General features: G+C 35.7%; 1 protein-coding gene across 4 annotated transcripts in view; it reads right to left on the bottom strand.

Moving 5' to 3' along the window:
- Positions 1 to 16,291, bottom strand: part of ARAP2 (ArfGAP with RhoGAP domain, ankyrin repeat and PH domain 2) — a 169,265-nt gene that overhangs the window by 87,338 nt on the left and 65,636 nt on the right. For all 4 annotated transcript variants that reach the window (XM_037530434.2, XM_037530435.2, XM_054688391.1 and 1 more), the window contains exons 11-16: positions 15,607 to 15,722; positions 12,869 to 13,068; positions 9,294 to 9,379; positions 8,237 to 8,419; positions 4,671 to 4,845; positions 4,088 to 4,222 (exon numbers count right to left, since the gene is read on the bottom strand). In XM_037530434.2, the coding sequence (XP_037386331.1) occupies positions 4,088 to 4,222; positions 4,671 to 4,845; positions 8,237 to 8,419; positions 9,294 to 9,379; positions 12,869 to 13,068; positions 15,607 to 15,722 (895 nt within the window). The remainder of the gene's footprint in view (positions 1 to 4,087; positions 4,223 to 4,670; positions 4,846 to 8,236; positions 8,420 to 9,293; positions 9,380 to 12,868; positions 13,069 to 15,606; positions 15,723 to 16,291) is intronic.

Consider the following 16,291-nt stretch of genomic DNA (forward strand, 5'->3'; position numbering starts at 1 on the left):
GTGGTTTACACTTGGAGGAATATTTTTTGAATTTATATATATATATATATATATATATATATTTTTTTTTTTTACATCACTGTTCATTTTTAAACATGTTTGCTTTTTTCCACCCTCAGGTGTAGTCCTCATGGAGTTTCCTCCACCAATGCACCTGTGCACCATCACCTCAGTCCCTCTCTCAGATCTCTCTCTCTCCTCCTCCCTGCAGGATGTCTCTGGTTTATAATTGTCTGTTTGTTTTCGTTTTATTGTGTTTTGTATTGTTATTATTTTTTCCCTTAATGTCTTACTTGGTTCCCCTATATTTGAAAGAATACTTTTAAGGCATACATGCTGTTTATAGAAACAAAGATCTTCAAAATTCCTCAGTATTAATCTATGGAATTAAATATAGCAGATGATAAGGATTTCCAGTAAATCATATCAACAACTTTCTTTTTTTAAAACCAAACACTGTGTCAACAAATCATAGTAAGATACCAAGGGGAAAAAAATACAGTTTAGGGAACAAAAACAGAAAACAAAACCAGGATGCTATTATTCAGCTCTGTACTTAGGTTTAACAAGAGCTATCAATCTCTCTTTTGTGAGCACTAAATTGAGAAAGAAAAAAAAGAGAGAGAAAGAAAAATACAGATCAGTCTTCATAACCAGAGGCAAGAAGAACTTCAAATCCTGAAAACCTGAACTGACAATTTGCAGCCTCTGTAACTCTCTGAAGGACTGCATGCACTTCATTCCCTGACTTTTTTCTCCGTTTTTAATCATTTTGCTCTATGGCCGTCCTGACAGGGACTGATAGAGCACAGAGTTCCAGGTGCTAGCAGTTCAGAGGTAAAAGTGACAACTGCACTTTAATCTCTAAATCTTTTCAAATAATTCATTTCTTCCATAAAGCTAGTGCTGTTCAATAGGAGTACAGCACTGCAGAATCTTGAGAGGGGAGAGAAGAAACACAGAAACAAACCCAGAACTTAATGCTGCTTAGTAGTTTGACTTTTTCTTCTTCATTTTTAAAGTTGTTTCTTTCAGGAACAAAATATGTGTTGTGCCCACAATGATCTATTTTTATTTGAGGATCAAAAAAATCCTAACAAGTCACTGTACTTTCACACTGGTAGTAAAGTGATTAGAATAATGGTCATTTATTCAACAAATATTTATCATGTGGTTAATGGGTATTCACACAGTTTTAGGGTTTGATATTCCTAAATAAACCTGAACATATCTATCTCACGGAGCTTTCACTCCAGAGGGAGAAAAAAAATCAACAAGGGAGGGAGCCATCCTCAGACAACGAATGTTCTGATGGAAATAAAAAGCATCCCATGAAAGAGCAGAGCTGGCAGCGAGAGCAACACTGAATTGATCCCTGAAAGATGAGAAGAAGCCATTCTGGGGCAAGTGTCCCCTTGCAGAGGGAACAGCAATTGCAAAGATTCAGAAGATGCTGACAAGAAAGTGGCACATTCCAGGATCAGAGAGGAAAGCCATGTTATCAGGCATGTGAACTAGAGAGAAATGACATGAGATGAAGCAGGAGGAGGCAAGTAAAGGTCTTTTAGGTCCTACTAAAGAATAGGACTATATTCTGGAAAAGGAGACTGCTGGATGTACTTGAGCAATGTAAATATATGATCTTATTTACAATTTTAATTATTTTTAATTGAGGTAACACTGGTTTATCACACTGTATGACTTTCAGGTGTGCAGCTTCATGTCCACATGCACCACACCATGCACACCAGCAGAGATGCCACTTCCATCCACACCCTCCAATTGACCTCTCTTGTCATGCTACCTTCCCGCAACCCCAGCTCCCTCCCCATCTGGTAACTACTGCTCTGTTGTCAGAATCAAAGGGTTTATTTTTGTTTGTTTGCTTTGACTCTTGAAGTCACTGTCTGCTTTTTCCAAGCATGGCTTGAAGGAAAGCTAGGGCAACTGTCAGGAGACAAAGGAGTATTGCAGTCTGGGCAGGACATGATGGTGACTGAAGCTAAGATGGTATCAGTGGAGAGAGAAAGAATCAAGGGCTATTTTGAGTTTAAAAATAATAGAATTTGCTGATACACTGGATGTAAGAAATGAAGACCATCAAAGAATACTTTGCCAAGAGAAATTTTCCAATGAAATTATTTCTGTTGTGCCACAAAGTATTAAAACTCCATTTCATTTTACTTAAAACAATGTTCTAGAAATGAGAAAAACCTAAAATTATGTATGAAATATACCAGTTTCTGTTTTTTAAGTACAGTTTCTGTTTTTGAAATACATATATATATAGGTATCTCCACGATTAGCTTATAGAAGATAAAAGAATGATTTAGTTACAAGTTTAAAACATCAGTTCAGCCTTCAAGTGATAAAGAAAAACAATCTATCACAAGGAAATATTAAGATGAGCTGGTAAGTCTATAAAAATTATAATCACAATTTCTGAAAAGTAAATAAAAGCTTATTTTCAGTCTATAGAGGGATTATGATATACCGAGACATCTTAGAGGTAAGTCTTGTGTTTTAAAGTCTTTATTTCACCTCTGTATTTGTAGTCTTAAAAGGTGGATCTGAGATCCACTATTTAGAAGAAACCCATTTATAAATATGCTAATTGTCTTATTATTCAATTATTTTAATAAAATGTTACAGAACATTCACAGTATGTTCAGGGACTACTTCCCCTCCTTCTTATTAGTCAGCTTTTGACAAAGACTTAAATAACAGGGCCAATAGAAGATGAGGAAAAACTCTGTAAAATTTGTAATTTATTATTGGTCAGGTTAAGTCAAGAAAGAAATTAAAAACCAGCTGCTGCAAGAGCCGAAAACAAATAAATTCAAAGGATAATGCTCTGTCATCCTACAGTCAACAGGCTATCATACTTTGACCAAGACCGAAGTGCTAGAATACCAATTATCACACAAATCAGGTGTAAAACTCTGCTTCATGCTGAGTAACTCCATGTTCCATGTGAAAATCAGCAGGATGTGAACTATTGAGCAGAGTTTTTATGAGGATTATAACTAATGCATGTGAAGTACCTAATGCAGTATCTCACACATAGTACATGCTCACTACAGGACAGCTATCATTTTCCAGAAAATCTAATAAAGTATATAGTTAATCTCAAAATTCTGATTAGCCATCAAATTTCTGTTGCAAATAAAGCATTTTTACTGAGTCAGTTAAAACGTACAAGGATCAGGATTAACCATCTAAAGTGAGTTGATCGTCCTACAGTTCTTTTGATCAAGTAATGGAACCGGATTAGATCTCCTAGGGAATTAATACTAGGCTCCTGAGCCTCTAACACCATCAATTGGTCTCTATAACTCACTGTCTTAGATTCTCTTTGTTCCATTAAGACAGATTTCATTACATTTTTTCCTGCCTATCGTTCTCAAATTAGTTGGAATGTATGCAACAGGAGCATTAGGCCTGGGTCTTACTCATTTTTTTATTCTTAATGCCCAGCAATGCCTGCACAGGAGCAGATGGAGAGATGGATAAATACCTACTGTGACTGCTCAGATAATTCCCCACACCTACACTATGTTATAAAACTGGATTATTTCAGATCATTTGTATAAAAGTATGCTTATGATTCATTTTGCTTACACACACACACACACACTCTCATAATCAGAACAAATTGCACTATTTACTATCACTTAGTTTGCTGAAAGGATATGTAATTGAAAATTTGTCAGTTCTTCCTATGTGTTGACATGTATCTATTTTATCTCTCCAGTTAGGGTGTATGTCCCTAAGGGAAGGGACTGAATCTCACATTTCTTTGGAAAAACCATTAAATCCTGAAACAGAATTGGTTGGCCCTAAGGTAGACATCAGTGAAATCTGTTGAGAATTCACTCTGCATTCTAACCCAGTGGTAAATCCCTGCTGCAGAACATGAAACAATATCTGTGCCTGGAAGCACTTCTAAATACTCAAAAAATATTTCTCTCCTGCAAGATCAAATCTAACATCTTAAAGGGGAAAAATCAAAATTTAAACCTAATTGTGTTGATAATGAAATAAAGTTTTATCAGATAACAAAATCTAAAAGAAGCAGAAACAATACCTTCCAGCACTTTTTTCTCCGAAGACAGTTTAGAAGCAGCAGAAGGTGCCTGATACAAAAAGTCACAGAGAAACATGGACTGGGAGGATTCTTGATTTAACCCAGCTTCAGAATGAATGTCATGCTGAGGGAAATCTAGAAAAATTACAGAAATAGTACACTTGATATCTGAAAGGCAAATAATTTTTCCTCTGCTTATGAATATATAGGTGAGTTTTAGGATAAAAGAAAAAGCAGTTCTAATTTACTACAGAATATACAGAGGTCCTGATTTTTATTTTGCATAAATTTGCAAATAAGTACTTAAGTTGTGTTTATCATTCACATATGAAAATCAGATTTAACTTGGTGAAAGTGATTATGTGGGATTAACTACTTTAATCTTCCATTTAGAAGATTAAAGAAACATAAAAGCTTTATTTCCTGAACTTTTTCTCCAAGTAAAGTTTGGCGCATCCTTTTGGAAATTACAACTTTCTTCACACTGACAAGTTTTCTTTTTTGAGCATTCAATATACTTGTGCTTTAGTTATTTTAGGGCTATAGCAGAAGAGACTAGGAAAATGCAGAGATAGGAACTAACCTGAGAATTTGTTATGGTAGAGAAATTCCATTTGCAGACTCTGCCCAGCCTTCTTGGCCAGCAGGTAGGGGGTGCTGTACAAGGGGTCTCCAGTTGCACACATGACATCTGCTCCACTGAACAGCAAAGCCATTGTTTCCAGAACATCTGGTTTCACTACAGCAGCACACAGAGCCTGGTCATTCAGAGAAAATATACCTTATAAGAGACAAAATCTGATTCTAAAGATTAAAATGAAATTCTGATGATTCATAAAAAGTGGGTGTTTCTTTTTAATTAAGAAAACTTATAACTTGAATTAAACAATAGTCACAAACGTGTAAGAATTTAAATTTGTAAGAATTTAAAAGAATTTAAATTTTGTAAGAATTTAAATTTTGACCCAAGAGGCCCTCCCTGGTGGCGCAGGCAGTTGGGCGCAGCGCTGTGAAGCTGTCCATAGCCTGTGCAGTGCTGGTTTGATCCCCGCCAGCCTTGGAGCAACCCACATGGTGAGCAGACCTCTCCTGTCCTGCCAGCTGCTCCCCTTAGCAGTGTATTTCGTCAGTCTGCCTGTTCTGTTTCCCGCTCTGTCTCTGGTGAATCCTCCCACACATGTGGCCTGCATCCCAGTTCTGGTATAAATAAAATAAATCTTTTAAAAATAAATAAATAAATAAATTTTGACCCAAGAACTATAAGCCTCAATTCACTGTTTTGTTGCTGTGTTGTCCCAAACCTTCAAATCTATCATACTTGCTTTGGAAGACAATTTGTAAGCTTATGTACTATGATAATGGTTAATGCTCAAAAAAAGTCAAATATAATAAGATAAATATAATATGCATTCTGTCATATGAATGTTGTGTGCACGTATATATGTATTTACTTTGAATCTATAAAATCTTTAAATTATAATTTTGCTCTTGGAATTGGACAGATGAATGTAATTTTGAGATCTTTTCTTTTGTAGGAGAAGAGGGGCTGGAGAAGAACAGCCAGCAAGATAAAAGAAAACAACATTATTTACCTGTGTTATATATCATCATTGTACACTAGGAACTTCTGGAGCCCCCTTTATTTTTTGGTTTTTGGTGGATTTTTTTTGGGGGGTGGTGGAGGCTTGAAGTAATGGGCTACCTTTATATATCTTCTCATTCGCTTCCTGATTCCTTACTTAATTGAGTTCCATTTGCTTCCAAACCATTTTGGCATCCTGAGTCCATGTAACTTTTAGCCTTATTTATTCCCTATTTCCTAAGCTGGTACACCTAGTGCATACCTGATTAATTTGTCCTCTTTAATATAAACCCAGGAAAATTGTTGCTTAACTATCCCAATAGGCAGCTCAAAGTATATAGCCAAGAAGTCCCATATTCACAGTTCCAACCATGAAGGGTCACCTACTGAAAAGATGGTTTTCATGGAAAAAGAATAGCACAGTGATTACTTGGTGCTAGGGAGTAGAGGATTTGAGATGCTGTTAAAGGTACAAACTTGCAATAGGAAAATGAAGTTCTGGACATCAAATGTGTAACATAGTCACTACTCCAACAGTAGCATATTATATACTTCAAAACTGCTACAAGACTAGATGTTAAATGTTCTCTTAACAAGAAAGAAACAATAACTATACGATGTGATAGATGTTCAAGCTACAGTGGTAATCATATGGTAATATGTAAATGTATCAAATCAACATTTTAAATTTATACCATGTTTTTATATATGTATTATCTCAATTTAAAAAAATCTATTCAATAAAATATGTTTTTGTAAAATTTATTCAGACATTAAGTGTGTCTTTTTTTTTTCATATGAGGGATTTGTTTTTATACAATGCGGTAAACAACACAATTTAGATGTATAGGGCTATACCTTTCAGATGTGTGTTACCACATCACACACACTACTAAGGCACTCACAGTCCTTCACTACAGTCCACAGAGATGCTCCCCACTTTCCACTCTCCTCTTTCCCCTCTGGTAGACTTCATTCTATAGTCATATTTCCAGGGTTTGCTGCTGGTTTGATCTTCCTGACCCTTTGCTTTGTTTCACTATAGTCCACAGAGAAGAGGCAAAACCTGGTATTTGTCTTTCTCCTTCTGACTTATTTTGCTTAACATAATTCTCTCCAGTTCCATCCATGATGTCACAAGAGCCAAAGTTTATCTTTTTTCATAATTAAGTAGTATTCCACTGTGTGTATACTACATCTTCCTGATCCACTCACTTGTCTTTGGACACTTAGGTTACTTCCCAAAAAGTACCATGTTGTAGAGCTGAATGTGAAAGAAAATCCCCATGGATAGACATCCTTACAATATTCTTAAGAAGAATGCAATTGCCAGGAATTAATGTAAAACCTATGTCTTAGCACATGGGAATGCTTTGGTTGTAGTAGACAGGACTTCATTTGATAATGTCAATATTTACCCACTGACAAGATTCCCATCACCATCAGAAACAGAGAACCCCCTGGGGGAATGTATGCCCTGGTCCTCTAGTCACACTAATTACTTCTTCCAATACACAACTTACTATTTATATACTTTTTCATTATGTGCACACTGGTGCACAGAATTAATCACAATCCTGTTATCATTCCATGAATGCTATAATTGGCCAGATATTTTAATAATGTAATTAGAACCATGAAAAAAAATTCATCCAAAGAAAAATTAAATATTTTACAATGACTATATAGAGATATGGTTTTTCACCCCCTATTCCATCTTCCAGACTCCCCTACCATAGTTACTTATTCAGAATCCTGCATTTGTGTGTGTTATTGCTTTAAAATCATGGTGACCTCTCTTTACTAAAACCTAAGGTGTATAAAAAGAAAGAACTAGTACAGAGGACTAAACAAGCAGAAATGCAAATTACCTATATAAATCTTATAATTTCTAGGGAAGTTTGGAAAAGCTGTTTTTCCAAATATTCAGCATTCTACTTACCTGGAGACCCTTACTTATCCAATAATTACAGCCAAAAAAAGTACAGTACATAATTTAAAATCTTGAAAGAACATATTCTTTAAGTATAAAAGCAACAGGTAAATATCTTAATAGTTATTCATAGAAAAACCTCCTAAAACAAGAAATCAAAGCACCAATTTAAAAAAGGGGAGCAGGATGTGTAACAAATCCTTTTCTACTAAAATCCAAATGGGCAACATAAAAAGGCACAAGCAGATCTGTAATCACTCAAGCAAAGGCAAATGAAAGTTCAGGTCAATGGTATCAAGCAAAATGTTCTTTGCAACAAAAAAACTGAGTAAATGATGTTCAACGGCGCAATGAAATGATGGTCAGTATCCCGCTGCTCCTAATACAGGGAAAGCTGTCTCAACATAAAAGAGTATCCATACATTAGCTTTTCACTTCAGTTAGAGGTAAGGTTTATCCACTACTGATAATGAATTCTTAAGAGAAACAATGGAAGAACCCTTAATACAATCTCACAAAAGGAAATAACAGTAAACAATGTTATCAAATAGAAGAATTTCTTCTTTTCAAAATCCTTGGCATATATTTAAGGACACATTAAAAGCCATGACTATTGCTATGTTTGATCAGTTACCTTATTTAATTCTTCTTTGGTGAGAGATGCCAAAAGGGTTTTTCGGAACCTTCCTTCTTTGTACTTCTGAGTGATAAAGTTTTTTCTCTTTTCTACTGGTGAATCCACTTGTAATTCTTCATCTTTTTTAAGATTACCAGCCCAAAAGTCATTTGCTCTCTTGTTTCCAATGACGATAAAAAGCTGGTGTCAAAATATTATAAATTATATTAGTGCATAAAATGCATTTGAATATGTAGAAAACTATAAATTAGAGCATAACCTCAGTGGAAAATATACAAAAATATATGAAAGATAGTGTGTGTGTGCATGCAACATCAACCTGGGCCTGTCTGTGCATCAGCCCCGTGGGCCAGAAGGACACAGGAAACTAATGGAACCCATAAAGTTCACAGTCCCTTCTATGCAATGCATAATAAAGTACCTAAAAAAGAAAAGAATAAAAGAGTATGCAAACAATTACTATCCCTAGTTTAAATACAGCTTAATTGCTCTTAATAATGGTAAATTATTAGCTAAGGGAAAATGCAAATAATACAAATTGTAGCAAAAACATTATTTTTTTGAAGCTCACACTGACATAGTTTCATTTAAAATGGTTGAGTAGGTGGGCTAAGGTGGTCAAGGAAGGTACTGTCACAAGAAACTGGAAATGAGGAGACAGAAAGTTAGACATGATCACAGTTAATGACAGAGCACGGTCAACATAAAGAATAGTAAATTATGCCAAATTCAGTTTTCATTCATTTTCTAATAATTTATGCATGTTGGGTTAAAAAGAATGTAAATTATGGCTTAAAATAAAGTGATGTCAACACTTTAATTACAGTTACCAATATTAAAGCTCCTTGTACCTTTGGTTTCTAAAATAACTATCTCATTTAGGAGACACTAAGAAAGTTGAAATAAAAATTTACTGCCATCAAGCAACCTGCAAGCCATTTTTATGATATGAGAACTTTATCAAAAAAGTTCCTGAAGTAATTTATGCCACCCACTGTGTGCCTCCTCCCTCTACTGATTTCTCCACTAATCTCCACGGTACCACTTAACGTACCTCGATGAGTTCATTGCTCCAAATGCTGGCATCCATTTTGAGACTTCTAACCTTGGAATCTTTTGGTCCTAAAGATCTATGTTGTCCTGAAGCCAAAAAAGACAATTGCATTTCTCTTTTAATTTATATATAAGTGAATTCACCTTTAAAAAGGTATATCTATATGTATAGATCTTTTCAACTTAAAACACACCAATATCTATTTTTCTTAAATCCAATAGTTCTGAGAGTAGTGGTGGTAATCATACAGAAATAATAACCAACTAGAATGAAGAGAGTAGCAGTCATCTTCATCACTACTCAGTATTAGTAAAAACAAGTAAATTTTATACTTTATTTTAAAATTCCATACATTTTAAAATGCGTACGGGGGAGAGAGAGAGTATGTGCATGTGTATACATACATTTACATGGATATACGGGTGTATGTTCATTGGTATATATGAGTATTTTTTTTCTTCACTGGTAATTGACAATTGGAACAATTTGGAAACGTAGGTCATTGGAAGCCTTCTATAATGGGTCTGTTTAAATCCCATATATGTGAATACAGGTAACTATTATCTTTTAAAAAGAAACTAGGGCCTCTATGGTGGCACAAGGGGTAGAGCACCTCACAATGAAGCAATCCACAGCCTCTGCAGCACGAGTTCAATCCCTGGCCAGCCAGGGAGCAACCCACATGGTACAGTAGACTCCTCCTTTAGTGCCCACTGCTCCCCTGAGCAGTGTATTTTGGTCAGTCTGCCTGTTTTGTTCCCCTGCTCTGTCTCTGGTGGATTCTCTCACCCCCCACACCTCTGGCCTGTGCCCCAGCTCTTGTATGAGTGAATAAATAAATCTTAAAAAAAAAAACCAAAAAACTAGCCACAATTCTGATAAATGTGTACCTAAAATGTGAGGTATATTTTTATTCTGCTATTACACCTGAAAGAAGATAAGAGTCTGAAACTATTATCATCGACTATAAAAAGAGATGTATAAATCATCATTCAGTCTTCGTTAGGCATCCAGGCATATGTCTGTTGCTTTCTTTCTAAATTGAGAAAGTAAAAACACACACCAGACATTATTTTTTGGATCTTAAGAAATTTTTGCCTATGAGCATAAAAGCTCATTCCTCCATCATCATTAAGAGATACATTTCCTCCCTGTTTTGATATGAAAGTAAGCAGAACACAAAGCACTGGGTTTGGGGGCAATAATTTGCAAACTTTTACCTTTTGAAAGATTATTTATTAGCAATACTGAAAACAGTCAAACTTGAAAGCACATAGGAAGAGGTGGAAGGTATTCCTACTATAGCCAAGGCAAGAAATAAAATCATCAGACTTCAGATCCTGAGAAGATAAAACTGATGGAACTTGGCAGACTTTAAGGGAAGTATAATGGTTCAGAAGGTCTCTTGGGAGTTAGGCATAGGTGTTAAATAGATAGTATTGCTTGACATGAGGATTTGGTATATAGGAAAAAATGCACTTTCATGTTGTGAGCTGTGTAGCAAAGAGAGCTCTATTTTTAACATGTTACTTTCGAGGTTAGTTGGGCAAATCCCTATGGAGATTCTAGCAGGTGGATAGAAGAGTATGGTGTCCAACAGAGTAAGAATCATTTGCTTAAAAATGAATGTTAAATTTCAACAATAAATATCATCACTCGGAATTCAGAGTAGAAGAGAGTTGAGAATGCAACCAAAGGAATCAACCTATTTTAGGAGCAGGCTGAGGAAAAGTAACCTGCAAGGGAATGACCAGAGTAATAAGAACACACTAAGAAAATATCCTAGACAGTAAGGAAGGATGGGAAGTCTTAGAGAGATTGGCCAAGCGTGTTAAACACTGCAGAGAAGCTAGACAGGAACTAACCACACAGAAAATGAGAGTTAAAATACATTAGTAAGTGTGGTGAAAACATTTTCTTGGAGTAAAGAGAAAAGTCGGCTCATTACAGAATTTGTAAGAAAAACTAGGAAGTTAGTGGAACTAGGAAACCCTGTGCAGGGCCTCCCCTGGTGGTGCAGCGGTTGAGCACTGGGCTGCAAAGCTGCCCGCAGCCTCTGCAGCACTGGTTCAATCACTGGCCGCTGGCGAGGGTCCCACATGGCACGCAGACCTCTCCTGCTGTGCCCGCTGCTCCCCTCAGCAGTGTATTTCACCGGTCTGCCTGTTCTGTTCCCTGCTCTGGCTCTGGTGAATTCTCTCACCCTCCCGTGCTTCTGACTATACCCAGTGCTTGTATAAATAAATAAGTAAATCTTTAAGAAAAAAAAAAAAACCTACTATTTAAAAAAAGAAAGAAAGAAAGAAAGAAACCCTGGGCAAACTGCTGGTCTTGAAGTATCTTGCCCATGAAAGGAAAGGGAACTGATAATGGTACACAGAGGGAAACGGGAGGTTTTCAGAAAGCTGTTAACAGACATAATGCAAGTTTACATCCCAAAACAAATAAACCATTGATGAATACTTGGGTAGAGAGAGAAAAGGGGATGAGGTGAGATGCCTAAGAAAAAGAGGGAAGACAGGGAACAGAAATAGAAAGTCAGCCTTGGACAGACCAAAACCACCTCTTCCAATGAGACAGGAGAGGAGAAAAGAATGGGAACAAATACAGACGAGAGGAGGATTAATGGATGCTCTTCCGTGCTTGCTACTGATGTTGTTATTTAGCTCATGAGGGTATCTCTCTTAGTATGATGAGAAGCATGATAACACAGAGCTCCAGAAAAGCATGGAGAGTGAAGCAAGTGCTCCTCTCCTAGCTCTAGCTCAGCTAGGAGCTAGAACTCCAAATTCTCTCAATTACACCCAGACTCAGCACTAATCTTGCCCTAATCATACTCTAATCTACACAGGATACATATAAGTTACTATCTATATATCTTTGGAGGAATGTCATGTCTAATACATCTTCCCAGTTCACAAGACTAGCCAGGTACCTGGCAAAACTGGAAAGCTGAAATAAAGTTTATGTTGTAACTTTCTCCAAGGACTCTATGATTGCATTTCTAAGCTGGGATCCATTTCCCTCATTTCACCTGGACAACTGCCTGAGCTGCTGAACACACTCAGCTGTCACAGTCCGTAAGGGGTAAGGTCACAATAAGTGTGATGACTAGTTTCATAAATGTCTATTTTCCTGTGAAATGACACTACACAAAAATTCTTATTGTAAAAGATACTAGAGCTGGTGTACAAGTGAAGAACTCAGAACAATCTTGAGGTGAAAAATAATTCTTACAAAATATGATTGGAGAAAAATGAGCAAATCTTTCAAAAATTCAAGCATGTTCAGAGTTTATTCTAAATGTGCACTTAAAATCTATAAATTTTAATGTCTTTTTAAAATCCATGCCTGGACATGAAAAACTGCACATTTAAAAATCAATTTTTACCTCTAAGTCATGCATAAGAGAAGGTTAGAATCATAAAATATTTCTGGATTTGATTACATGCAGTAAGCTTCCTCTGTTTTTATTTTTCACAACCATTATGTGGGACACATTACATATGACAATAAAGAGCATTCAGTGCCAGTCTGCCACCGAACAGTGATGAGCATAACTTAGCACTCATTACCTGCACACTTCTTACAGATGACAACACAGAGGTTGATGGATGCCCAGTCAGGATCTGGGGCTTTACAATCTGCACAGCTCCTGTTGGACTCATTGAACCAAATCTTCTCAGCTACTTCATAATCAGAGAGAGTTTCTGCTATCGATTGCTGCACAGCTTCAATCCACTCTTGTTTTTCTTTTTCAGACTCTGCTGTAAAGCTGAAACAATTAACGTTTCTGCATTATCGATCTCCCTTGTAAAGGCCAATTAAGCAGTATGTTCAGTTTGCATATTCATTTCACCGGCAAATTAAACAGCAGCTGAAAAATATGCCTTCCAGGCAGTTGGATAGTCTTTCTGTTAAAAATCATCTAATTTAAAAATCTATTTTTCCTTAAATTTTCTGCAACACTTGTGTCTTTGTTTACATACCTTGAACCAAAATTAACATACACATTTTTCTGACAGGAGTATAAAAATTGCTTGCTAGGTCAAAAGCTTAAATATTAGGCCATGTTTCCTAAGCAGTGGTTATATAATAATCAATAAGAGACTGGCAGAGTTTCAGGACTATTGGATAATTTTGCCAAAAAAGTATGCCATGATAGTCAGAAACTATATTATCAAGAACACCCACCAGAAAATTTTTGCAATCTTAAAAATAGACTCTTTTTTTAATTAGTTGAATGTCCAGATGGCTTAAAGAAACCGAGAAATCCAAAAAATTTTAAGTGATTACTATTCTAACAGAATACTAACTCATTTTTAACCATGTTCTGATGTATTCTGTCTTAGTGTTTACCAAGTACCTTGGTGAAGGGATAAAACATTAAATATCAATGTACTCCCTCAAGAAATACTAAGTGCATACTATGTACCTGATTCTAATTAATGGGTCACAATAAAATTCTGTTCTGAAGATGGAAATGCTTTAACATGCGATGAAATTAACATATAATTAGCATATTCTAATTCATAAGAATAATGAGTAGCCTACATGGATTATATTTTATATTTTTTGAAGCATTTTGTGGCTCCCTCATCACTTAAATAAACTTCTTTGTGGTTTCTTCTTCTATATAGAGATTAGTCACTTCCAGTACAGTACAATGGAAAAAGACATTTGATCTTTGTCCCCGGGTTCTAGTTCATAGCATCTAAAACACTTGGGATTTCCTGCTTGATAAAAGGGTCAGTTGCATGCCAATGGGATAACTTGTGGTTGGGACCCAGGTAACTTCAAGATGAAAGCTAGTAGTCAGAAAGACCCAGGCTGGAAAAAGGATTGAAACTTTAGGCTCTAGCACCTGACCTCTGGGGAGGGGATATGGGCTGGCCATTGAGTTAAACACCAACAACCAATAATTAGATCAATCATGCCTAGTTATGAAACTTCCAGCAGGGTTTGGAGAACATGTGCACTGGTAGACACAGAAAGGGGATGGGGCTTGGAGGCAACATATCCCAAAGAAGAGGCACTCTCACGAACCCCCACTTCCTTGCACACTCCTTGCACTGGCCATTCCTGACTTGTACTCTTTATAATAAGCTGGTAATAATAAACTTTTCTTGAGTTCTGAGCCATTCTACCAAATTATCAAATCTGGGAGAATGGAAGTCAAGGCCAAGTACCATTTGTAGCCAAGTAGGACAGAAGTATAGATAACCTGGGGGCCAAATACTTGAGACTGGTGTCTGAAGGAAGACACTCCTGTGGGACTAAGTCTTTAAACCTGTGGGTTCCAATGCCCCTTCTGTGTAGTTGATGGCAGAAAAGGATTGAATTCTAGGATACCCAGTGTGATGTCCAATTAGTCGGTGAGAGGAAAAACTGTAGAAATTTGGTGTCAGGAGTGCTGAGAGTAAACAGTTTAACTAATATCTACATTAAATTGAGGCTTGAATCTACATATGTAAAAATGAAGCTTATTATTCTCTATATGATTATTTTTTTCTCAAAATGTGAGTAAGAAGACATAACTTGATAGAAAAAAATGAGTAGCAGACTTATAGTATTTTTTAAATTGCTGTTAGTCCTTGAACAGTCTAAAACAACTGCCTCTGACATGCATGCTACTTTGCAATATGTTTATTATTTGTTACAAATGAATTAATGTGGTTTAACTCAAAACACACTGCCCTGTGGCTCTTCTGCATACCAAAGTTTGAGAATTAAAGATTATTAAACATATTAAGAACTTTGTTTTCTGTTTCGTTGTTGTAAAAAAGCAAATACTGGAATAATATGAGATGTATATTGAAATGTTAAGCTACTTTAGCAATAAGTGCTATAAGATCCATTCAATTCAGCATGATTTTAGCTAGAGTCTTTTTTAGGAAGTCATTATGAAACAATTGTAATTAGGGATTGATCTTAAAGGAAAGATTGTATTTGATTAGGTTAAAAGAATAGAAATAGCAGTACAACTTAAAGACAAGGAAGTATTTTTTACTACATATTTTCAAAGTATGAAAGGGATTTTTCATAAATTTTTGATAATACAATTAACATACCAAAACCACTAATGAGGCATTTTAGGAAACTACTCAAATCCCATGAAATTAGTATCTTTGCAGTTTTCATGATTATTCAAGTCATTTTTATAAGGTGTTTCTATATACTAGTTAATAAACTGGACAATAAAGATCATAATTTTATTGTCTTCTATGAAATAAAACCACTAATAACAACATAAAGTGCATCACCCAAGATTTCCTCTAGTAATACAAGCACACAATGAGTTAGGGTAACTTACCTAAAACTTCTGTAGGGGGTAATAATTTCAAAAGATTGTTTCACAGTTTTGTCCACTTGCTTTACATTTGCTACATTCATAGGAATTATGGTAATTCCAAGTCCACTCTTAAAATCCTGTTTGGGGAGAAACAACAAGAAAATGTTAAGAAACAAAAAAGTCATTCTTGAAAGTACAATTATATGTTCTAAAATCTAATAAATTTGTTGAATTTTATTGCTTATATGCATTTAGAGTTGAATAATGCATTGAAGATTATAATATCTACTCAAAGGGTTAGAATTTGATTTACCAAATAATTTCAACATTAAAAGACATCACTAATCTGACCTCAAAAAATGAATTACCTATGTGAACAGGTTCAGATTAAATGTGCTCTGAATTCTTAATTATGATCAGGAGAAAGCAGATATACCAAAGACAAATTACAAAAAAAAAAAATGCATTTTCAATAAGGACAGTTGTAGCAGAAACTGTAAAAGATGCTATATAAGCTAAAAGTAAAAGTAATATTTTCCAACCTCCTTTGTACCAGAAGGGCCAATGTGTCATAATTTTGGTCACTAAAATATAGTTACCTGATAGTATGGGGCGGTGGAGGGGGTGGGGGTTGGAAGGAAAGCTTTGGAAGAAGAAAGACTTTCACCTCTTGCCTGTTCATTTTTTTTGGGAAATAACATCTAGA

This window comes from Talpa occidentalis, unplaced genomic scaffold, assembly GCF_014898055.3.
Source record: "Talpa occidentalis isolate TD23 unplaced genomic scaffold, MPIMG_talOcc4v2.1 talOcc4.6, whole genome shotgun sequence".
NCBI classification, from domain to species: Eukaryota; Metazoa; Chordata; class Mammalia; order Eulipotyphla; family Talpidae; genus Talpa; species Talpa occidentalis.